This window comes from Orycteropus afer, unplaced genomic scaffold (genome assembly GCF_000298275.1).
Source record: "Orycteropus afer afer isolate SDZICR_OR568_19922 unplaced genomic scaffold, OryAfe1.0 scaffold00032, whole genome shotgun sequence".
NCBI lineage: Eukaryota > Metazoa > Chordata > Mammalia > Tubulidentata > Orycteropodidae > Orycteropus > Orycteropus afer.
The window spans coordinates 761,193-786,667 of record NW_006921619.1 but is presented as its reverse complement, the minus strand read 5'-3'; the positions used below and the strand labels follow the sequence as shown (position 1 = coordinate 786,667).

General features: G+C 36.8%; 2 protein-coding genes across 2 annotated transcripts in view; one reads left to right on the top strand and one right to left on the bottom strand.

Annotated features, from left to right (window-relative positions):
• The window catches only part of CCDC39 (coiled-coil domain containing 39), a 73,121-nt gene extending 64,159 nt beyond the window's left edge, over positions 1-8,962 (top strand). The window contains exons 14-20 of the mRNA XM_007935896.2: positions 470-593; positions 2,955-3,114; positions 3,534-3,640; positions 4,782-4,922; positions 5,071-5,250; positions 5,387-5,469; positions 8,803-8,962. Coding sequence (XP_007934087.1) covers positions 470-593; positions 2,955-3,114; positions 3,534-3,640; positions 4,782-4,922; positions 5,071-5,250; positions 5,387-5,469; positions 8,803-8,962 — 955 coding nt within the window. The remainder of the gene's footprint in view (positions 1-469; positions 594-2,954; positions 3,115-3,533; positions 3,641-4,781; positions 4,923-5,070; positions 5,251-5,386; positions 5,470-8,802) is intronic.
• A 3,596-nt stretch (positions 8,963-12,558) lies between these two features.
• TTC14 (tetratricopeptide repeat domain 14) lies at positions 12,559-24,289 on the bottom strand. Its single transcript, XM_007935895.2, is given in 12 exon segments — positions 12,559-13,477; positions 14,380-14,489; positions 15,451-15,568; positions 19,175-19,297; positions 19,404-19,523; positions 20,008-20,079; positions 21,348-21,503; positions 21,875-22,004; positions 22,141-22,225; positions 23,227-23,426; positions 23,536-23,660; positions 24,132-24,289. Coding segments are annotated over 12 exon segments (2,316 nt in total).
• Between the last annotated feature and the right edge of the window lie 1,186 nt (positions 24,290-25,475).

Sequence of the window (25,475 nt, the reverse complement as noted above, 5' to 3'; positions counted from 1 at the left end):
AAGCTAGAGATAGTGTCTCCCTCTGGAGCAAAGGTTAGGCATGTTTGCTTACTTTCTATTATAAAATATTTGTACTATCTAAGCATAGGCTTTCTCAGCAGTGAAATATAATGTGTGTAGCATCCACTTGACCCCTCGTTGTCCCCATCAGTCTTAAGAGGCAAGGCGAACCAAAGAAAACGGGAAGCTCATGCCCCGTGCTGTACTATGAGTAGGACAGTTTTTGGTCTTTGACCTACAAATCTTGTGCCGCCTTCTAGCATCCATGAAACTAGCAGGCTAATTTGTTAACTTTCAAGTAAGGTTTTAAGAAAAGAGAGACAGAGACAGAGACAGAGACAGAGAGACAGAACACAATTAACCTGCCTGGGTTTGGGAGCAACACAAATATAAGTATCTTCTATAAGACACTTGATAGTCCTTTTTAAAATATATTACTTGCTTTCTGGTGTTTTTCTTTACCTATTAGTGCTGAGTTTCATGACCGGCTAAGTAAAATCGATAAACTGAAGAATAGATATGAAATTCTTACTGTGGTTATGCTGCCTCCTGAAGGAGAAGAGGAGAAAACACAGGCCTATTATGTAATAAAGGTATAATCTTAATTGACTTACAGTTATGATTGTGTGATGTATGCTTCTTTTTGGTAACTTACTTATAGTAATCCTCTGGATTTAAAAGAACTGAAGTGGTAATTTTTTTTTTTTAAATATTTACTTATGCATGCATGCCATGAAATTTGGTTTATGGCACTCTAGCAGTTATTCCACATAATTATGGCCACAATTAAGTTGCTAGATGGAGGTACTGAAACATTAGTTTTACCTCCCACCCATGAGGTCCAAGTGCTGTACTCTAGATGGTTGCTTGCAAGCTTTAAGACCCCAGTTGCTACTCACCAAAATAGGATGTAGAACGATGTTTTTGTGTGGTATGTTATGCCAACTGAGCTTGATGTCCCTTGTGACCATGGTCCTGAGTCCACAGGTCCAACTACTTGTTCCCTCAGGGTAGCTGGCTGTGGCCAAGAAATCACCACAACCTTGTCCCTTGTCAGCTCTACTATACACCCAGACATTCTTACAGCACATACAATTATGCTTGTAGAAACACTGTCTGCCAACCCTATACATGGTCATGGGCACACTGCGCCTTGCCTAGACATACCTGATCATTCAGACTGTCTACCCATCTATCCTCTGGTAGCATAGTGGCTAAGACACTTGCCTGCTAACCAGATGGCTGGCGGTTCAAACCCACCAGCCACTCCTCGGAAGGAAGGTTGGGCAATCCTACTTCCGTAGTGATACTGCCTCGGAAACCCAAGGAGGGGTCGCTATGAGTCAGGGCTGACTTGACGGCACATAACAACAACAACAACAACCCATCTATCCACTCATAGATCAATGCTTGCCATCACTGACAATGCAGTACTGTATATGCAAAAGGGTTCATCTTTGTTCAGTTTGTACCTCCCATATACCCATCTTCTTCTTCCTCAGTGGTGGCCCGCCCTTCCCTTCACCCAATCAATACTTGTCTCTACCCGTCTTGCATGTTGTTGTTATGTGCCGTCGAGTCAAACCCGACTCACAGGGATTCCTCCTTGGGTTTCCGAGGCAGTATCACTACAGAAGTAGATTGCCCCATCTTCCTTCCCAGGAGTGGCTGGTGGATTTGAACGGCCAGCCTTCTGGTTAGCAGTCAAGTGCCTTAGGCACTACGCTACCAGAGCTCCCTCCTGTCTTGCATACACTACTATATTTTAAGTTGTTGCCAACTGTAGACTCAACATCAAAGGATTATGTATCATTTATATAAAAATGTGATTTTTTTCTAAACTTTTTCATTGTGCAATATTTGTTACAGTACACATGTAACGTATTTTGAAGCATAATTGGGGGGGAACAGTGAAATGTGAAGAATTGGAACCTTACCAATAAAACTTACCTTTTTCATCAACTGCATTCTGATTTTAAAGGCATAATTAAAATGAAATGATTAATTATATTTTGACTGAAAGTGGGTTTTCTGGCACTTTAAAATATATATGCTATGCCTGTCAACTACTAATCTTAGAAGTTCTTTGGAACTGTTTGTGTTCAACTCTAGAGTCTAGTTCAGCAACAGAGCTACCATGGTAAAAAGTCACTGAAGGCCACTCACTGAGGAATTTCTGATCTTCAGCAATTTATAGACCTCATCTTTTCTAGTCATATTTATCATAATTATATTTCTCTAATTTTAATAAATTACTTAATTCTATGAAGATATGGAAATCCTACTTCCAATAACACACACATAACTGTGTTTGATATAGTAAGCATTTGTTTTTATGGATGTACTTTCACTGTTTTCCAAGATTTCAAAAACGTGAGAAAGCGTTCTGAGCCTTTTTAAGTTCAGAAATACACATTCTTCTGATTTAAAACCTAGTTTCAAACCTCCCTCTAGTTAACTCTAATTCCCTTCCTATTAAAGTTTGTACCTGCTTCATCATTTGGCAATTTTTGCTGAGGACTTTTATGTAAGGTTCGGTTAGTTACGACATTTCCATCACGGTTTTGTATCTTGTGTACCATATTTAGAAGGCCTGAGGATTGATTTTCTACTCTAAATCAAGTGCAAGAAATAATTTCCAGGTGCTATGTGTAGGCCCAGGAAGCTCTGATGGGGTAGTGGTTAAGAGAGTTGGCTGCTAACCAGAAGGTTGGTGGTTCAAACCCATCAGCTGCTTTGTGGAAGATGAGGCAATCTACTTTCATAAGGTTTACAGTGCTGGAAACCCAATGGGGGTTGCTATGAGTCAGAATCGACTCAAATGGCAGTGGGTTTTTTGGGTTATGTGTAGGCCCAAGGCAAATTGATCTCTTGTGAGTTAACTACTTTATGCCCCAGAGACATTTTGCCCTATGATAAGTACTTTTGATACAGTTCTGTTCTGTATTTCATAGGCTGCTCAAGAAAAAGAAGAACTTCAAAGGGAAGGTGACAGTTTGGATGCTAAGATCAACAAAGCTGAAAAAGAAATCTATGCTCTAGAAAACACCTTGCAAGTGCTGAACAGCTGCAACAACAATTATAAACAATCTTTTAAAAAAGTGACTCCATCTAGTATGTAGAAATTATTAAAAACATTTTATGAGTATGTATAATTAAAACTGTATAGTATTTATTTTAAAAAGAGAAACACTATGATACATGGAAAACAAACATATACCATGTTTGACTGGGTCAGAAAAACAAATCCCACCTTTTTTGTACATGGCCTACTAATTATTATTTCCATTATTAACTCTAGTGGTATATGTTACTTCTCTTGGGAATTAATTTCAAATCTGAAAAAATTGCAGCATACTGTTCCATGATGACGAAAAAAGAAATGGCTATTATATACTATTTTTCTGTAAGTAGAAATTAGGAATCGTTTATAACAAAAAATGGTAGAAGCATTAAGTTTAAAACATATAGTACTTTAAGATTGCTTTCCACACAGTATGTTGAAAATTTAAAATAAAAACTCTAAATTCCAGGTGATGAATATGAGCTAAAAATCCAACTAGAAGAACAAAAGAGATCTGTTGATGAAAAATACAGATACAAACAAAGACAAATAAGAGAACTTCAGGAAGATATCCAGGTGAATTCTCCAGGTTCTTAAGCATTACCAACCAAAAAAAACCAAACACACTGCCGTCTTTAGCATTAGCCCTCAATAAAGATCAACTGTTATTATTATATCTCTTCTCTTCTTACTCTGACTCATGATGACCCTGTGTGTGGCACAGTAGAATGTGTTCCATAGGGTTTTCAATGGCTCATTTTTCAGAATTACATCACCAGGCCTTTCTTCTGAGGTGCCTTTGGGTAGAACTTGAACCTCGAACCCTTCAGTTGGCAGTCAAACATGTTAACCCAGGGACTACATTTTGAACATTAAAAAAAAAAAAAACAAAAAAAACAACTCACTGCCATTGAGTCAATTTTAAGTCATAGCAACCTTTGGGTTTCCAAAGTAGTAAATTTTTATGGAAGTAGATTACCCAGTCTTCCTTCCACAGAGTGGCTGATGGGTTTTAACTACGAGCCTTCTGGTTAGCAGTCAAATGCCTTATGCATTGCATCACCAGAAGAGAGTTATTTAGAACTTCTTTTAGGGAAGTAGATTGTAAAAAAAAAAAAAAAAACTGCCTCATTTAAATGAGAAAAATACAAGTATCAAAGTATTAGATAAATTTGTTCAAACACCAGTGCTAAGCACAGGATAGACTCCTGATAATTACTTGTTAGTTAATGGATCATAACTAATTATGACCGATCTGCCTACTCTTAATTCAATGAACTTTTATTTAATTCCTTAAAGATCATATTAAAGATTGCTCCTTAAATCAGTCAATAAATAAAAAGACTGGAAGGTAAAAATAATCAAGTAAAAAGTTACTAAAGCACATTACTAAAAGATACAAGGATGTGCTTGGTAAGCAGACCCTACATAAAAATATAGATTACCAATGGAATAGAAGGAGCAGATGATGTAAATTGAAACAGGAGATGATGTAAACTATGAATCTTTTAAGTCTACATTCTTTCACATCATTGTTTATATATTTTTCTCCAAGTATTCTAAAAATTCTTTCCAATGGAATTATATGCTAAACTTAATCCATAAGACTGTTAGAATGTGTATTACATATGAAAATAAATAAATGAATATTTGATAAGATGACAAGTTGTGTCATTTATTTTTACCAGTATGTTTTTTAATACTTTTTTTTCTACAGAGCATGGAAAATACTTTAGAAGTTATAGGACATTTAACAAATAATGTCAGAGAAAAATTATCAGCAAAGAAGGCTTATTCATTTCAACTAAGTAGAGAAATTGAAGAGCAGAAGCCAAAATTAGACAGGGTAACTAAACAGGTATTGATATCTTTTAAAAACTGACCATACATAATTTCATTTTTTGAAGTTCAGCATGGTTAACCCAAACCCTCCTTCACCCATTAACAAAATACATTAAGTTCTGGAAAACAGATTTATGTAATAACTGACTATTATTGACCAACAGTGTTCAAAAGTCACCAAGGAAATCCGTCTTATGAAAAACACTATGGATGAAATACTAGAAGAAAAAGACATTAAACTTCGTGAAATGAAACAGTTTCATAAGATTATAGATAAAATGATAACTGATGTTACAGAAGAAAATTCTGATATTCGTATTATCCTTCAAACATACTTTCAACAGGTAATATCAGTACCTTCTGTTAAGTATTTCTTAAACACTTGAGAAAATAAGGAATTCATTGTAAAGTAAAATCTAATTTAAAATATTTTTTCTGGCAAAGTGCAGGACTAATGATCATTATTGAATATTCTTCCAGAATGGTTTAGAACTACCAACAGCTAGCACTAAAGGTAGTCGTCAGAGCTCTAGATCTTCTTCACAGGCTTCACTGCTTTCAAGGTAAGTGGAGGGTTAAAAACCATCTCCTTAATTGTCACAGCTGCTTCAGTGAATCTAGCCAGTTTCCCATCAGCTCTGCTGTTGAATCCACTGGCACACTGACATCCTTAAGTACCCGTCAGTGTCACTGATGCAGAAACTGCCAACAGCAGAGCAAGACCCTTCTGGCTTCTGTTACTATTTCAGGATAGAGCCACATGAAAGTATGGGGAGGACCATTTAGCATGGTGGGAAATTTTTAAACCATAAAAGAGCAACTCAGATGTATAGGCATGTACAGTCTGATTCTTGTGATTTAAACCACGTTTTATTTTAGTTAGGATTCAATTTATGCTACTTTATTTTGCAGTTTACTGCTACCCAGAATTCTATCATCAGGAATGTTTAATCAACACTCTAATGCTTTGCTGACAGACTCAAACTTATTCATGATTGTAGTTTTAGAATTCCCAATCTCCTACATTTAGTAGTCACTATTACTTTTCCTTAGTCCATATAGATATTCATAAAGGGGAAGTCCTAAAAGATAGCATTCTATTTAAGTGTAAGAAACTATTTCCACTTGAGCATCCTTGTACTTTCCTAAAATTTATTATTTTCACATTATCAATTTTAAAAATCTTTGAGGAATAATTCATATAAAATATAACTTACCAATTTTAAGTGGATATTTATGATCTTTTCCCCATTTCTTCCTCCTCTCACACCCTGTTGTTGTTGTTGTTGTTATATGCCGTTGAGTTGGACCCGACTCACAGCAACCCCTCCTTGGGTTTCCAGAGCAGTATCACTACAGAAGTAGATTGCCCCATCTTCCTTCCCAGGAGTGGCTGGTGGGTTTGAACCGCCAGCCTTCTGGTTAGCAGTCAAGTGCCTTAGGCACTATGCTACCAGAGCTCCCTAATAACCATAATCATCTTTTGTCTTGATGGATTTACCTATTCCAGACATTTCATTTATGTGGATTGAACTTGTTTTGTGTGTTTTTTTTTCATTTAACATGTTTTCAACAGTCATCCATGTAGTGGCATATGTCAAAACTTCATTTTTTTAAGCAGCTGAGTAATACTCCATTGTGTACTTAACATGATTTGTTTATCCATTCATCTACTGTAGGCCCTTGAGTTGTTTCCACCTTTTAGCTATTTATTTAACATTGGTGTACATGTGTCTTTTTGAGTCAGTTTTCAGTTGTTTGGGTATCTATCTCAGTAGAATTGCTGGGTCATATTATGCCTATAGGAGCTCTGGTAGCATAGTGCCTAAGGCACTTGACTGCTAACCAGAAGCCTGGCAGTTCAAACCCACCAGCTATTTCTCAGAAGGAAGGTTGGGCAATCTACTTCCGTAGTGATAACGCCTTGGAAACCCAAGGAAGGGTCACTATGAGTTGGGTCTGACTCAACGGCAAATAACATTATGCCTATGTCTTTTTTTTTTTTTTTAATACATTTTACTGAAATATAATTTATGTACCGTGAAATACACAAAACTAAAGTCCTATGTTTGACTTTTTAAGAAATTGCCAAACTGTTTTCCACAGCTGCTGTGCTATTTTACATTTCCACCAGCAATATTCAAGTGTTCAATTTCTCAAAAGACTCACCTATACTTGCTTTTTTTTGATAACCATCCTAGTGGGTATAATGCGGTATTTCATTGCAGTTTGGGTCTGCATTTCCCTGATGAATATTGATGTTGAGTATCTTATCATGTACTTCTTGGCTATTTGTCTTTGGAGAAATGTCTATTCATGGCTTTTGCCCAAATATGTTTCTTAAAAACTTACCATTTCAGAGTTATATGGCTATTGTTATGTAACTGCAGTTGTGCTTTTAAAATTTGGAGTGCTTAAATATGGCAGTTTACATGGTGGAGTAACTGTTAATGAGGCTATGTAAAGTCAAATATAATTTGTGAATTTTCTATACTAACAAAATGTAGAGGCTGCAGTAGACTCAATCTGCCTTTATTCCCTCCTTTAGAAGGTAAGTTTGGTCAATCTACTTCTACAGAGATATTGACTTGGGAACTCAAGGAGGAGTTGGTTGCTGAGTCGGAGACGACTCCAGGGCAGTGAGTGTGGTTTTAGAAGGTAGTAATTCTATTCTCACAGACTACATTTTACTCTAAACTTAAAAGACCCTGGGTTTTCAATTCTCCAACATCTCCAATAACCAAAACCTCCACTCCTGTCATCCTCTTCAAAAGCATATACCCTGGGCCTAGTCACCATACAAAACCACTTCACCTTTGAAACCACAAATCCAGATGCCCCATTCTGACCAGATGACTTGCTCCACTACCCCACCCCGTACCTTCCCCTCTCCCCTGTATCTCTAACCTCACTGGAACCCCCAGTTCATTAACTCCAACCACTTTATTCCTATCAACAGGTCTGTTGCTTTTCTCTCACTTTAAATTACATAAACTATGATTTTAATGTGAGCTCTGGTAGCGTAGCGCCTAAGGCACTTGACGGCTAACCAGAAGGCTGGCAGTTCAAACCCACCAGCCACTCCTTGGAAGGAAGGTTGGGCAGTCTACTTCCATAGTGATACTGCCTCAGAAACCCAAGGAGGTTGCTGACTTGGGACTGACTCAACAGCAAATAACATGATTTTAATTGCTCTTGCCAACACCCAGCTTCTCTTGCCATCTTCTTGTGTCACACCATCTTGTAAACTTTCAATGCTTTAGTGATGAAAACTCTAGGCACTGGTTTTAAAACGTTTGTATTTATTAGTTGCCACTGAGTGGACTCACGCTTGGTTACCCCATGTGTCAGAGCAGACCTGCAGTCAGTCCACAGGGGCTGCTATGGCTTTCAGAAGCACACTTCTGTACCTTTTTTCTGAAAAGCCTCGGGATGGATCTGGACCTCCATATCTTTCACTTAGCAGCTGAGCGTGTTAACTGTTTGTACCACCCAGGGACTGCTTTTCTTGTTCAGAAACTCAGTTTATGAACTACTTTTCTACTGGTGTGAAGTTCATTATCTTTCTCTTACTTATTTTTGCTATTATTGTTCATGCTTTTAAAATTTATTAACGTGATAATACATACTTTTTATTATGGAATTATGGTACTCTGGTAGCACAGTGCCTAAAGCACATGACTGCTAACCAGAAGGCTGGGGGTTCAAACCCACCAGCCACTCCTCAGAAGGAAGGTTGGGCAATCTACTTCCATAGTGATACCGCCTTGGAAACCCAAGGAGGGGTCACTATGAGTCAGGTCCGACTCAACAGCATGTAACAACAACATGCCAATGGGGGCAGATTTATACTAAAATGTAAAATTTTAAATTTACAATTCTGTTTTTTCTTTCAGGTCATCTAGGAGTACTGCAAGTACTTCTGCTTTTCAGGCTCCCATTAAAGTATTAGAGCTAAAATTGCCAGCTTCCTCTTCAGTAGCAGATAGTACTTCCAGGCCAGGTACATCTAGTAGTAGCTCCAGTAATGGTAAAAGCAGAAAGAGCAACAAATAAAACATTTTGATCTCTTTTTTAAGTTGTAAAAACAAAACTCCCCTACTTTAAAATAGTAAATTCTACTCTGTTCTTTTGGGTGCTATTATCATGATACATGGAATCCTACTGAAATATTATTACAAATAAAGTGACCAGATAAAAGTTCTAGCCAAGTGAAAAAGATAAAGCACCGATGGAGGTAAAAAAAAAAAAAAAAAAAGTAACCTGGGTCCAGTGTTTTATTTCCTTAGTTTTTTCTACTATTTTCTTGATACAGAAGAAAACGGTAATAGATTCCTAATAAGGAAGACAATTTTTAAGGATTCATTGTACTATTGAGAGTTTGTAACACTAGTAGAATTCTCGTTCAGAAGGTCCTAAAATTAGGTTTTCTTTATTCAAGAAAACGTATTTCCAGACTTCTGGGAAAGAAAAAAATCTATAAAAGGCAGTTTCTTCTTTTGGTATAATTTTGAACCCCTAAATTCCATCTACTCTTCCCCAAAAATTGATTAGAAATTGTTTATCAACAGAAAAACTGCATCCTCACAAATTCAAACCATCAAAAATTTTGCTCTTAAGACAGAACCAAGTACAGTTGAGTAAGAATGTACTTTGGTAATTTCCTTGATTTAATAAGAAAAGCCAGATGTGACTGATTTACAATAGGAATTCCATTATTTATTGGGGAGGTAGCCGACCAGATTAGAACTAATTAATACTTTATTATAACACGTGCCCAACACTTTGAACTCTTATAGTGGAAGGATGATTAGTGTTACAAAACTGGTTTTTAAAGAAATGTGTAAGAAAGTATGCACTTTCATCAGTATCGTCTCCTTTGAAGCAACAACCTTGGAATATTCATTACAACTTGTTGTTTAGACCTGTCATTTGCAATTCCTTCTGAAAAGCAGTAGTGGTAGTAAACTTGTTTCTCCTGATTTTTTTTTTTTTTTTTGGTAAATAATAATAGGCTTAGCCATGTCTAGTGAATAAGATGAATAAAAATCTGGGCAATATAATTTTTGGCTAAAATATATTAATATATGAGATTTTATAAGATCTAAAACCTGACGGACCTTACAATCATTTTATATGTTCACAAAGTTCTCTCAGCCTATACTGTCAGTTTGTAAATTTCTTGGAGTGTGAAATAATAAATACTTCTATGAAGGCAGCAATTGTGTTGTCTTAGCTCTGTGACCTTGGGCAAGTTAATTGTCTTTTTTCCTTATTTGGAATATGGTTAAGATTAAGTTTTTAAGTTATGTTATTTCAGTAAACTGTTGAAATATATACAGGGCTTGATACATAGTAATTGCACAATTCTATTACTCAATTACCACTGAAGATGGCAGCATGAGAGTTTTGGAATGGTTAAGTTCTCAGGCCAACGTGAAAGGCTACATTTAAGTCTTAAATAGCAGATTCAGCTTCAGTGTAATGTTAAATGACATAGGGGATCACCCCTGTGTCTTCAAATCTGGAGCTACATTTTAGGGAGTTACCTATTGTATGAGAAAATCATGCTTCATCTACTTTATGCAAAACAAGGCCTGATTGTATATAGAAACTATATACATATAAGAAAAAAAAATTATTGAAGCTATCACTAGGGATTCTTGATGTTATACAATCTCAGTGGTTTTTGCTGATAGGCTTCCTGAACACCTTCTTAGAAACTGTTCTGTGTACTCTGCTGAAGTTTAATATGCCTTGGAAAGTGGCTCTGGGGAAGATTTCAAAATTCAAGCAGCCTGCTGGATAGGGTATTATCCTAGTCTTTTTGGTGCCCTAATTGTTAACATTAAACTACCAAGCAGCTGTGGTAAATTACAATGCTGTTCATAGTGATGCTCAAAAAGGTCAGTGAATATCCAAGAGGTAGTTTTCCCTCTTTAAAAACAAACACAATTATGTAAGGATGATACACAGAACTGGGGACTCTTAGGATGGGTGTCTTGGTAAAAAGACTAATGCTTGAGTGACTGGCATGTTTCTACCATTATCTACTCCTTTTGACAAGGATTTCTTTTCCCATTCCACTGCAGCTTTTTCATTAGACTCCTAACACTGGAAGTTGAAGGACAAACTTGTGCACATTCAGAACTTAAAGATTTGGTATTATACTGTTGGCAAGAGCCACAAGACAAAAAAAAAAAGCCTCTTCTTCTTCATCATTTTCTTTCATTTAGACAGGTGTAAACGGATAGCCACACCAAACCATCCAGTTTCATCATGATAGTACTAAAAGCCCACCATCACTTACAGCTTCTAGAACCTTAAATTGCAAATATTCTAAAGACCATCATAAACCCAAAGGTGCCTACAACTCCTATCTTTATCTCCTAAAGAGTACATTATACTCTGCTTATAGTTATTTTAGGAAGATCCTTATAAGCCAAGCCCTTTCCTTCTTTAGCTATAGCTATTGGAATTTATTCTAAAAAATCAGGCCCAACTGGTCTAGCCTTTCATTCACAGATCCTGAGAAATGAGGTATCAGGGGTGAGAAGAAAAGTGGAAATGTTAAGCCAGCTGTAGACTATTTGAAAACATGCCCAGCTCTGGTGGTGTAGTGCCTAAGGCATTTGACTGCTAACCAGAAGGCTGGCGGTTCAAACCTACCAGCCACTCCTCATTAGACAGACTGGGCATTCTACTTCTGCAGTGATACTGCCTCAGAAACCCAAGGAGGGGTTGCTATGAGTCAGATCTGACTCGACAGCAGTGAGTTTGGTTTTTTTTTTTTTTTAAAGGAAAGTTGAGATTTACAGCGGGCTTCTCTTGTCACTGCTCTGTGCTTTCCTATTCTGATCTACTCTTTCCTGGAATGAAGATATCTCTAAGAGTTTTGCCAGTATTAAAAATGTTTTAGGGCTCTAATGCTAGTAATAAGGTAAAACTTAGTAATGGAGAAATAAGCAAAATGGGCTCCTATTTCAACTTCATGGCCTTAATTCCTATTATAGTAAAGTATCTGTTAAGTAAGTACTTGGCTTCCTAGAAGCCAGTGGTACATAAACCATTTTAATTAAATCAGGCCTCAGAGGCCTATTAAAGGAGATAGATAATCTAATACTATAAATTAAACAATTCTGTAAAAAAAATTTAATACTTAAATGACAGATGTAAAATGGTACTTAAGGAACATTTGAATATATCATCTCTTTCAAAAGCTGAGGGCTTTTAACTTAACAGAAAATAATTTTTGATGAAAACAATCCAAGTGTTCAACACAAAAATTTAATTTTCTCTCAATCAGCAGAAAGAGTAAGGTGCATCCAGGAATTCTCATACGCTATCATACAATGAAGAAACAATACTTTCAGAGAATTCTTTATAAGTAAACAAGTTAAATCATCAGTCAGGATAGGAAATGCTATACATAAACATCACATGAATGTCTAAAGATCAAGCTGTGAAGAGCAGACCTACAACTGTTAACAAATGTTATTTCAGAAAAAGCAAAAACAATCTATTTTGCTTTTTAAAATCTCCACAAATAAAATTTCAGAAGCAGAGATATCTGCACTAAACTGCTATGACTAAAAGACACAAAAAAACTTAAGTAAGTCTTTAGTGTAATGGTGATTTCCTTGGCATGTAAATTAATTTTTTGGCTTATTTCCTTTTTCTTTCTCAAATTCAGCTATCTGGTTAAATATATTGAGTAAATTTTGAGGTAAATTCTTTTTAACTTTACTTTCTGATTGCTCTTTGCTATTTAGTCCATCTTCTTTTGAAACCTCCATTTTAGACTCTTCCCCATAATTGTCCTCCCTTTCATACTCTCCTTGATTTGTATTTAACTGGTATCTTTGCTCATGTTTACTAAAATCACATGATCCAGAGTAAGTACTTTTTTTATATTTATCAAGTGACTTCCAAGAATACTCTGAGCTTGCTGGTGACGTAGAATATCTCCCTGAACCTGGTTCCCACCTTCTCTAGTGTTCTTTTCTTCCCTCTACATCCCTGTCAAATCTCCTGTAACCATAATTTTTCATTTTGTCCTCTGAATTCCTATAGAAGGAATCTGAGGAATCTCTTCTATTGGAAAAATGTCTTTCTGATTTATATGGCTTTTCTGTTTTGCTATTGCTTGCCTGAATTTTAGAGCTATTATAAAAATCTCTTGGCTCTTCAGACCTACCTCCAAAATCATCCGGAATTTCAACAGAAGATGAAGAGACAGGATATCTATCTTTCTCTTTTACCTGTGTCTTTTGATATGGTAACCTATCCTGCTTTTCCAGCAGTTTTTCCACTTCTTGTTTCTGGTTAAGAAAAGATGCTGAAGTATTGATTGGAAGTGGGTAGTACTCCTCTTTCCTATTCTGATCTATCTGAGTTGAGAATGCCTTAGATGAATGCCTTTTGGAACTGCGAGAAGACTCTGAACGGTTCCGCTTACGTTTCTTATGCCTTTTATGACTGGAAGAGGAAGAGGATGATGAAGAAACTGATTCATCAGCAGAAGAAACACTTGAAGAGGAAGAAGTTGATTTTCTTTTTTTCTTCTTTAACCTAAAAAATGTAGTTAATTCATCAGCTGTGATTAAGTACAAAGCCAAAATCCCCATAAAGATTTTGGTACTGTTTAGTTCTCTTTAAAGATTTCTGAAAGCTGTTAATGTGGATAACTGATAATCATCTGCTAATACAAGATGTAATTTTACAATTAAGCATGACTTTTGAGGAAAAATACTTGTGTAGGCAGTGTCACTATAAGCAAATCCACCCTTTCCAACACTATTATAAAAATTTAAGACTACCAAAACACACAAAGGAAAGAACTATAGCCCCCTTGTTCATGGTTTCTCCACCTTAGCATTAATGACATTTTGGGCCCAATAATTCTTTGTTATGGGGGGACTGTCCTGCGCATTACAGGATATTTACCAGCATCCCTGGCTTCTATTTGCTAGAAGCCTGTAGCAATTCACCAGTTAAAAAAAAACAAAAAATGTCTCTACTCACTCACTGCTGTTCAGTCAGATCTGACTCATAGTGACCCCTCGGGTTTCTGAGGCGGCATCGCTACGGAAGATGATTGCCCAATCTTTCTTCCGAGGAGTAGCTAGTGGGTTTGAACCACCAGCCTTCTGGTTAGCAGTCAAATTGCCTTAGGCACTCTAGACATCGACAAATGTCCCTTGGAGGGTAAAATCACACTCTTTGAGAACCACTGCTACTTCTAAAACATTTCTCTCTAAATAGCAACAAAATAACTCATTACATATTTTCACTCTGAGGGTTTTTTTTTTTTGGAGGGGGGTTAGAATTTTAGTCTTAAGAATTCTTAGTACCCATCATCACTTGAAATTATACTTTTTTTTTTTTTTTTTAACTTACTTTACTTCCATATGGCACTTTGGTTCAATTCAGTAGTTGCTTTAGGTTAAAAAGTACTATATATTTTAGTTTACCTTTTCTCTTCTTTTAAGAGCTTACGCAACTTTTCTGCACTTGTTTCTATTTTCTTTGTTTTCTGTTTTTCTTCCTTTTCAGCTTGTTTTTCTCTTAATTCCAAAGATTTCTTTTAGAACCCAGATATCAGAAAAAACCACACGTTAAAAATAGTAGAATATAATAAAACCCAGTATTCAAAACACCAATCCCCAACCAGCAACCAGGTTTGGTACACCCAAATCACCATATATCCAGGATTAAACAAGTATTTTTTAACATGTAAAAAATTAATCATATAGATGTTTGGCATTAATCATACAGATGTTTGGCATTAATCATTGGATAGGCCAGAACAGTATTGAGGACCATATTGCAGTTTGTATCCCATGAAAAAAGAGGAAGCCATTGCATTGCACCCATGACCCAGAGTGCAAGATATAAGTAAAAAGTAAAATACATGAAGAATTATTATGATAAACAAATAAAAATTTAAATAGGACACAAATTTTAAGATAAATAAAGAAATTCCATTAAGGTGAATTAAGGGAGGAATCACCATGTTCATATACAAACCATTTTAAAAATAGCACAGCCCAGTTGGATGCATGATTACATAAGAAATCATTTTCCAGTTTGTGGATGGGGATGAGCAGCACCAGATGTCACAGACACAGCAGCAATGGTCCAATTCAGAAGAAAATGCATGAGAAAACATCATCATCAGTATTACAGGAAAAGACAATTTAAAATACTTCTCAAAAAGGCTTACAATTGGCTCATTATAGTAGCAATACTGATAATTTTGTTAACCACCAGGAAAGAGCGCTATAAGAACAGTTCTCAAAACTACATGCCAAATTAGGCAACAAAATTTTCTCACTGCATGATTTTTATTTTTAAGCTTCTAAGTACTAACAAATAAACATGAAGAGGCACTATGAAGTCAAAATAAAATCCAATTAGTAAAAGTTGTATCTACAAAGTAGAAACTTGTCTTATTCCTCGTTTAAGAAATTTTCTCTAGAAAAAATTAAGTCTGACATTAATTTCAATTATCACAAATTTTCTAAGAGGAAATAAAGAATCACCTGCATGTATTTATGAAGTTTCTGCAAAGCATCCTCTGCATCTTTAAAAGTCTCATCCAAGGCCAAAGCTTTCTTATAGTAACTTTCAGCATTCAAAAACTTTTCTTCTTCTTCTAACCTGTATTTGAAAGGAATATGGTCAGAAACTTACAGGAGAGGAGTTATTAGGTAAAAGTTATGTTTAGCAAATTATTTTCCAAAATAACACATAAATCATGTGCTTTATATTTATTTGGAAAAAAGACCACATAAAACACACAGAAATCAACTCCTGAAACTACTTCCCTAAGATAATCTTTAAACCTTAAACCAAAAATATTCCCTGAAGTCTTCTTAAAACCAGACAGTAGTTCAGCTTAACTAGTAAAAACTGTGTGCCTCGAACATTATGTTGTTTCAAGAACTATCTATATGGGATCAAATTGACAACGGTTAACTCTAAAGATTAGACCAGAACGTTAGGAGGCAGTGAGTTTTTGTTAATGGGGAGGAACAACTTAGAAAAGGAGGGTGAAAATGGTTGCACATCTCAAAGTTACGTAATCAATGTCACCGAATTGTACCTGTAGAACTGCAAAATCAGTGTTATGTTTTGCTGTGTATATTCTCAACAAAATAAAGTTAAAGTATACATATACACATACACATACACAACAAACAAACTCACTGCTGTCGAGTTGATCCCGACTCACAGTGACCCATCTTTGGGTTTCCGAGGCGGTATCGCTACTGAAGTACATTGCTCCGTCTTCCTTCCGTGGAATGGCTAGTGGGTTTGAACCACCGGCCTTCTGGTTAGCAGTTAAATGCCTTAGGCACTACGCCACCAGAGTGCCCATTTATTTATATAAACATGAAGAGGCACTATGAAGTCAAAATCAAATCCAATTAGTAAAAGCTGTATTTACAAAGTAGAAACTTGTCTTATTCATCGTTTAAGAAGTTCTCTCTCTAGAAAAAAATTAAGTCTGACATTAATTTCAATTATGAATTTCCTAAGAAGAAATATAGGAGCTCTGGTAGTGTAGTGCCTAAAGCACTTGACCTCTGACCAGAAGGCCAGTGGTTCAAACCCACCCTCCTCGGAAAGAAGACAGGGCAATCTACTTTTGTAGTGATGATACTGCTTCGGAAACCGAAGGAGGGGTCACTGTGAGCTGGGTCCAACTAGACGGCATATAACACCACCACCACATACACACACACACAATAAACCAATTACTAAAGCCATAAGGAGCTCCCATTTATATAAATAAATAAATGGGACGGGTTGCTCTAAGTCAGGATTGACTCAATGGCAATGAGTGTGTTTGGTTTTTGTTCTGTGTGTGTGTGTTGTTGTTACCTGCTGTCAAGTCAGATCTGACTCATAGCAACTCCCCTTTGGGTTTCCAAAGCGCTATCACTACAGAAATAGATTGCCCAACCTTCCTTCTGAGGAGTAGCCGGTGGGTTTGAACCGCCAACCTTCTGGTTAGCAGTTAAATGCCTCAGGCACTATGCTACCAAAGCGCGTGCACACACACAGCGATTACTAACAACTAAAACCATAATAAGAAGCTCTGGTGGTATAGTGCCTAAGGCATTTGACTGCTAACCAGAAGACTGGTGATTCAAACCCACTAGCCACTCCTTGGAAGGGAGACTGGGCAATCTACTTCCATAGAGATACTGCCATGGTATGTGTTCAGAATTGGCAAAGTTTAGTAATAATATATAGAATACATAATGTCCTCTACAAATCTAGTATGATCTTGACCTTTAGGACAGAATTATATAGGCTTTTCCTAATAGTTTATAAACAATTTTCCTTTTTATAGACAACATCATCAAAGGCATTTGGAAACATTAACACACATACATTATCAAAACCACTCTGTAGACAGGTTAGTATGAAGATCACAAATCTATGCTATGAAACATCAGAACTGGAAACTTTGTATATAGAGCAGTGAAAGGATTTTATAAAATAGTTTTAGAAAGGTTGAAAAGGTAATTATGATTTAAAACAACCAATGGCTTCAATGAGATTACTTCTATGTCAGTGTACCACTTGTGAGTAAGGGACAAGTCAAAGATGACATCTCTGGCCTGGATAATTAGATTGTTGGAAGTGCCATTCACTCAGTTAAAAGACACCAACACATGCATAGTAAGACAACCATATCTAAGTAGGTATAAGCTATCTATCTAGTGAGAAAGTAAAAAGTTGCTCCAATCACTTATCCAACCAGAAATCTACATGATTCTACATGAGTCTAAAATCAAATATCGCAAAATCTCAATTCATTTGGTATTTGTGATCACACAAACTGAAATCATCACACAAATAGGAATGATTAAGCATATTCATGAAACAGGAGAGAAATGTACCTAATTAAAAGAATTAACAGCAAAAAGATGCTATTACCTATAAACTTGTTTTTAATTATTAAAACAGACTGTTACCAGATTTATATTTGAAGTACTATGTAGTGCCTAAGGTACTTGACTGCTAACCAGAAGGCTGGCAGTTCAAACCCACCAGCCACTCCTTGGAAGGAAGATGGGGCAATCTACTTCCATAGTGATACTGCCTCGGAAACCCAAGGAGGGGTTGCTATGAGTTGGGTCCGACTCGATGGCACATAACAACAACATGTTTCTTGAAACACTCTGTAATTTAGATTAATCCACTGGGAGCTGTGATGGCATAATACCAAGGCATTTGACTGCTAACCAGAAGGCTGGCAGTTCAAACTCACCAGCCACTCCTCAGAAGGAAGGTTGGGCAACGTACTTCCGTAGTGATACCACTTCAGAAACCCAAGGGGGGGTCACTGTGAGTTGGATCCAACTCGACCGCAGTGAGTTTGTTTTTTTGGTTTATTAATTCATTAAATATTTACAATGCAATTACTATGCCAGGCAACTCAAGACAGTAATGTAAGTGATATGGTTTGTTCCTAATCTGAATTTGCAGGTTTTACTGGACAGAGTGGAGTGATAAGCTTAATATAACTTGTGAATCTTCATTTACAATTAATGATAGGATCCTCGATTCACGTTTCTGGCATGACAATATTAGAATAAGAAAATGAATTAGAAATTAAATTCATGTTTATTAATAAATAAAAACTTTCAATGTATGTCCTAGGACACTTACTTAATATCCTGTACCTTTACATTTATACTTCTACATAATGAGAATAGATATTAAGGACAAAGAACTTGAGACAAGAAGAATCTCTCTAATCATAAAGAAGCTTAGTAATAAGACAGAAAAAAAGGACTAGAAAACTTAAAAAGTAGTACTGTATTAAAAAAAAAATTTTCAATCAAAATTAAAACTGAGAGTGTTCTGAGTTGATTTAATGATGATATTTCCTTATGTTAATGTCAAGATTTTATAGTAGCTGGTTTAATATTAAACCAATTGCCGTCAAGTCAATTCCAACTCATAGAGGCCCTATAGACAAAAGAACTGCCCCACAGGGTTTCCAAAGCTGAAATCTTTACAGAAGCAGACTACCTCATATTTCTCCTGCAGAGAGCCAGTGGGTTTGAACTGCCAACTTTCTGGTTAGCATCTCAGTGTTTAACCCGAGCCACACTCCTTACAGTTGAATATTAGACCTCTATCATTAAAAACAAGATATGACAAGGATTTAGAGGATGGCACATAACCAGGCAGTATTTCTGTCACTTTGGCACCTAGAAATAATTAAAAATGTCTGACACTTACTGCCCTCCTCTTTCTACAAGTGTCTGGCAGAGGTATTTTCTTGCATTCCTGTGAGTTGGGCAGTTTTCCAATGCAAGTTCAAAATCTTCTATTGCTTTGTTCAGACTTCCTTTTGTTGCGTATCTAGAAACATGAAGAAATAAAGTTAGAAGAACTTATCTTCTAAGCTATACAGACATATTGTACACATTACCTTGTAAACACTCCTGAAAGTCTATGATTCACTTACAATGCTCCACGAGCTACCAAAGCTTCCACATTTTGTTTGTCTATTTCCAGAGCTTTATTGTATTCATTCATAGCATCAACATGGCGTCCAATCTTAAAATAATCAACTCCAATCTTCACACTAAAAAGACATTTATAAAGCATCACAAACAGTTCACAGAATAGCCAATAAAATGTTAGAACAAATGTATTTAAAATCAAGTGTCATCAAATTTGGCAAATAATTTTGTTTTCAAAACTCTCAGTAAATGTTAAGAAGGATTTTGCCTTCAAATAGTTTCATAACAGATATTTATGAACTCCAGATATTAATATGCTATTTCCTTCTGGAAAAACCAAAAATGTGCGGGTAAAATTTAATGTTAACAACATAATACCATTTATAAAAAGAGCTAATGTCAAAAAGATTTTATTTCATTTACAAACACATTTGGTCTTAATGATGATACAGAATGCTTGATTTATTTCCCTAACCTTTTACACTACTACTAAACTCGCTGCCATCGAGTTGGATCCGACTCATAGTAACCCCTCCTTGGGTTTCCGAGGTAATAGCACTATGGAAGTAGATACAAAGCAAATGCTGAAAGACAAAGTCTTCATACCATTTTAAAGCCCAAGAGGCAGACTGTTTCTTTCTTAATGCAGAAGCATAATCATCTTCAGAGAAAGTTTTGCTATTAAAGAAAATAAAAGTCAAACTGTAAATGTGTCTTTTAAAACACTATACTTATTTCTGATATCAACACATTCAACACTGAATGAATCCCAAGCAAGAAATTTGTATTCTATTTACAGACTAAATGCATGAACTGTCAGTATTTCTTTCTTTAGAAAATAATTAACAGTCTTATGAAATTTCTATATACAGTCATATGCCATGTAACATCTGTTCAGGCAATGCCCAACCACTTATCTGTCTGTGTTCCCATAAGGTTGTGACAGAATTCAGAAATCCTAATCGGAGAATGGGACACAGCAAACACAACAGCTGCCCACATGCATCTCATGTCTCTTGTATACAAAGTGATTGCTCTGCCAAGTATATAATGGTACAATACATATACAACCGATAATATATGCCTTGACGGTCATAATAAATGCCTATGTCACTGGCTCATGTATGCACTGTACTTTCTATGTATAAAGTTTACTGTTTAATAGTGTATGCTTCAACTTGTAGGCAGCAGCATCCAATCTTGTGTATCTCATTTCTTGAGTGTCGCAGCATTAGGTTCAATTTTCTTTTGAAAATATTACCACGAAGCGCATCATGGCTCCCAAATGCAGCAAAACCAGTGCAAGTGGTGGCAGCAGCAAGAGACAAAGGAAAAGTAACAATTTGGAAGTGAAACAAAAGGTTACTAACAGGAAGGTGGAAAATCAAGGCATGCTACTGCTTGTGATTTAGGCATGTCACATTTGACTACCACAATGATCCTCAAAAACAAAGAAAAAAAATTCTCTAAGATGTTATAGGATCAGTTCCACTGAAAGCTATAAGGCTAATAAAAATGGGATCGGGACCTATATCAGATATGGAGGAATTGCTAATGACATGGATTAAAGACCAAACACAAAAGTGAGTTTCTCTCAGCATATGAGGATCACTAAGCCTGTTCAAGACGCTTGAAGAAAAGCAGGATCAGACTACAACATGGTGTTCACACAATATCCAAAACATATAGTGTCCTAATTCAGAGAGCAAATGGTAGGTGTTAAGTGACACATGACTGCAGCTCTCTACTTGGTCACATAGTTCACATCTAATCATTGGTAAGAGACTCCATTCCAGAGGGAGATGGGATCACCTGGTTCACTGAACTGTGGGCATACTGCTGTGAGACCAGGCTTACAATGGCCGAGTAAACCTCTCAGCTATGTAGCTTCTGAGCTCAATTCTATTCCCCTCATTACCTAAGGGAATAACACTGATTCATAATACCTTTGTAGGCCTCTCATTAAAGATGGTGGATTAGATTCATCTATTCCTAGTTTTCCTAGATGGAATTCAACTACTCCTGGATTAACAAATCCCAAGGAACTCTCCATGATATTTTCATAGGACTCCAAAGAGTTGCTGTTTAGCTCAACACTCCTCCTTAAAAAAGATAGAATCACAACAAAACATTAAAATGACTAATTAAAAAAAACCTTGTATTTGAGACTCCAGTTGTTATGAATATTCTATATCACACAATATTTTTATAGTTCTTCCATAATAGCTAATTAGCATATCTCATTTCTATTAAAGGAATAACATTTATAAGGTTTAAATACACATACCATATTTGTACATCAAGGTATGGCAATACAGTTCCTTTTACGAAATTTGAAATAATTTAAGGGTTATAAAAACAAAACAAGCACATTTTATAATAAAAATTTAAATTCTACTGTTATCTAAAATTTGACAAAATGTGTTTTTATCTCCTATAATAAACTGTTTTTGAAACAATGTGAATAAATTACCTGTAGTATAAAGGAAGCTCTTCAGAACTAATTACACCTAATTTAATACCAGATAAGTGTGGTGGAAGAGATGAGCTGTACAAAGATACTGCAAGCTTTTCATGATATCTATCAACATCCTTGATTCCAGCTAAAAAAAAAAAAGAATTAAGCTAATATATAAAAAGTAAACCTTCTGAACATTATTCTCAGACTACATTTTCAAATCAATAAAAACAAAAATTTGACAACTGTTACTATTTTATTAATATGGTAAAACGAATCACCTCGGATGATGTCACCAGTTTGGTAATATGATAAAGGATCACCGTGGTTACTGTGAGAAGGCACATCTCTCAGTGGACAAAGAGCCTGCAATGCAAAGTATTTTAAAAGAACAAAGTATCATTCTTTGTTGAGAACAGTGTCTTCTTTTATTCTAGTTCTTCAGTGTAATAGCTAATAGTTGACACAAACAAAAATCAAACAGCACCCTAAAGTCTAAACTGAGGATTTTAATTACGAGTTATTTTCTGTGCCCAGAGTAACATGTTTTCTGGTTTAGTTGAGAAACTAAAATCTCATGAAATCTTTCAATTAGTTTTAGGAACCAAATATAAATATGGATTATGAAACAAAAATACAGTTTGCACTTGTCAAAAATCTAAGATCCCAAAGAAAATGGAATGTTGGTTCCCCAAAGGTTAGATGTCTATTATCCAGTCTATTAATAGCCTTCTGCTTTTCTTCCTTTTTTCTTCTGACTATATCTTTTAAAGTTACATATTATTTCAAATTTAGGACTATTCATTGTGGGCAAAGTGTCTTCTTATAATGTACAAATTATTTATGTTAAAGACGTCAAAAATTTTCCTCTAACCCACATGAAAATAAGCCCAAAATATCAAGAAACCTCACCATCTTCACTAAAACCACTTTGCGCTTTAAAAAACAGGACGCCACCCCTCCAACCAAAGAGACCAAAAAAAAGCCAAAAACCTAAAATGGAGAAGGAAACTGTGTAACTCTTTCACTGTTATAACAACTTCAGTTCTAAAGAGCTCTGGTGGGTCTGTGGTTAAAGCACTAGGCTGCTCACCAAAAGGTTGGAAGTTCAAACCCCTCAGCCACTCTACAGGAAAGGTGAGGCAGTCTGTTTCCATAATGATTTACAGCTTTGGAAACCCTATGAGGCAGTTTTACTTTGCCCTATAGCGTTGCTTTGAGTTGGAATCAAGTCCATGGCAGTCAGTTTGATTTTGTTAGTTCTCTCTAGTTAATACTTTTATTCCCAACTAGATGCAAGACATAATTCTTGCATTCAGATGACCATCAAAAACAGAATTCAAATAACTGAAGAATGATTAACTTACTGTGATTTCTAAGTGAGAGATATCTCTCATGAGGCCACTGCCTAAACAGATCAACACTATGAAAAACCCAAATTCCCGAATGGAACTAATTCTTCCAATCACTATATCACCACGCTCAATGTCTCGAAAAAACAGCTCTCTCCGGTCCATACTAGGTATCTCCATGAATTGTTCTAAAGGTGGCATGATTGCATAGTGATCTGGAAAAAAAAAAAAAAAAAAATCACTGACATTATTTTTGAGTTTTATTTCATCTGTAAGCAGTTGAACCACATCACCAATCTTGAAATAGTTTAAGACTAAACTCACCTTCATTGTCTTCATTCACTTCAGAAACTGCGGGTGCATCTGATTTCCAGGAAAGTGCAAAAAGAAGATCTGCTTTTTTGGAAATGAATGTTTGTATTTCAGTGTTGTCAATTCTCTTCTCTTTTCTTAAAAAAGAAAGAAAACTTATGAAAACAGGTTTATCTGCAATGCCTTATAATATCTGCAAGCTTTGCTATGCCTTTCATTGTTCATTCAGTTCCATTCTAAATTTTATGCCCGGAGAAAAAGTTTTAACGAGGGATTCCTTCATTCACGAGGCTGGCGTTGGAGGGGCGGGGGGATACGTAAAAAGAGACGCCCCCAGAGCCAGAAAGGAAAGCCCAGGGATATAGGTTAAAAATTCCGCGCCACAGGTAAACAGTGCAAGAGAAAAAAGTTTAGACCACATCCTCCGTTTCCCACATACTAGGTACACGGACGCTCCTCCACGCCGCAGTGAACACCCGCACGGCAGGCACTCTTGACACGCACTCAACCCCAGCTCCGCTCCTCCCAGAAACGGCTGCCAGGCTGCGACGACGGGGCCCCGAGGTGCGTCCCCTCACAAAGTCTCGTCGCGGTGCGACTGAATTTACCTGCCCTGTAACTGCTGGGGCGGCGGGCCCGGGGCAGGCTCCGTCGCCGACCCTAGAAGGGTCCGGAAGTGCGGATTGTCCTGCTGTTCGTTCCGGAGCATGGAGAGCAACGAAGGCCCGTGGCAATTCAGCGACTGCCGCAAAAGGTCCCGGTCCATGGCTAGAACTTGCTGGACAGGAAGGCCAGTTGGCTGCTAACTTCTCCTGTTCCGTGCCCACTACTTCAGTCCATCGGACCCGGAGGCACACATCACATTCGCTTACATGGTTGCGTCCCGGAAGTGTTCCTAGCCACCTCTAGCGGCGCAGCCTCTGAAGTCACCCTCGTCTCGCGAAATCGAGCGAGACTACGGAAGCCGTACGGGTTGGTGATAACGCTTCTTGAGCTAAGGGCTGACTAGAGATTTGAGGTGGCGTGAAGAGTTTACGTTTTAATGTCACTGGTGTCCTTATTACATTGAAATAAGTGGTTGCTTATCTTTCAGTGAGAACTTCGGAGAGCCTTTGGTCTGGACTTTAATCTAGGGCAAGTAATAATTCTTCCACATGCTTTTTTGAGTAACCACATTAAAATGGTTGTTCTGGGAATATTTTTTTGGTAGGCTAAAGGGCAAAAGAAAGTAAAGACACAACATTAAACACTGATTTTAGTGTCATACTGAAGCCAGATGGTTTCAATGCCCAGGCATCTGTATGTACAGGAGCTTTGGTGGCCAGAAGACTGGTGGTTCAAACCCACCAGCCACTCCTCCGAAGGAAGACTGGACAATCTACTTTCATAGTGATACCTCCTTGGAAACCCAAGGAGGGGTTGCTATGAGTTGGATCCATCTTGACAACTGTTGTTGTTATGTGCCGCGGAGTCAGACCAACTCATGTGACCCCTCCTTGGGTTTCAGTGGCAGTATCACTACGGAAGTAGATTGCCCCATCTTCCTTCCCAGGAGTGGCTGGTGGGTTTGAACCGCCAACCTTCTGGTCAGCAGTCAAGTGCCTTTAGCCACTATGCTACCAGAGCTCCCAACTTGACAGCAGGGAGGTTATTATTTTTTTTTCTGTACATACATACATATATATGTACATGTATGTTGGTTTTTTATGTGTATATATATATATGTCTATATGTAAGTATATATATGTATAGAGATAACACAAATGGTTTGGCCTCAACTACTCATGAAAGTTGGTGGTGGAACCTACCCTGCAGCTCCATCGAAGAAAAACTTGACCATCTGCTTCCATAAAGATTACAGCCAATTGGGACCATGGTCGCAGGGGACATCAAGCTCAATTGGCATAACATACTATACAAAACATTGTTCCACCTACTACTTTGGCGAGTAG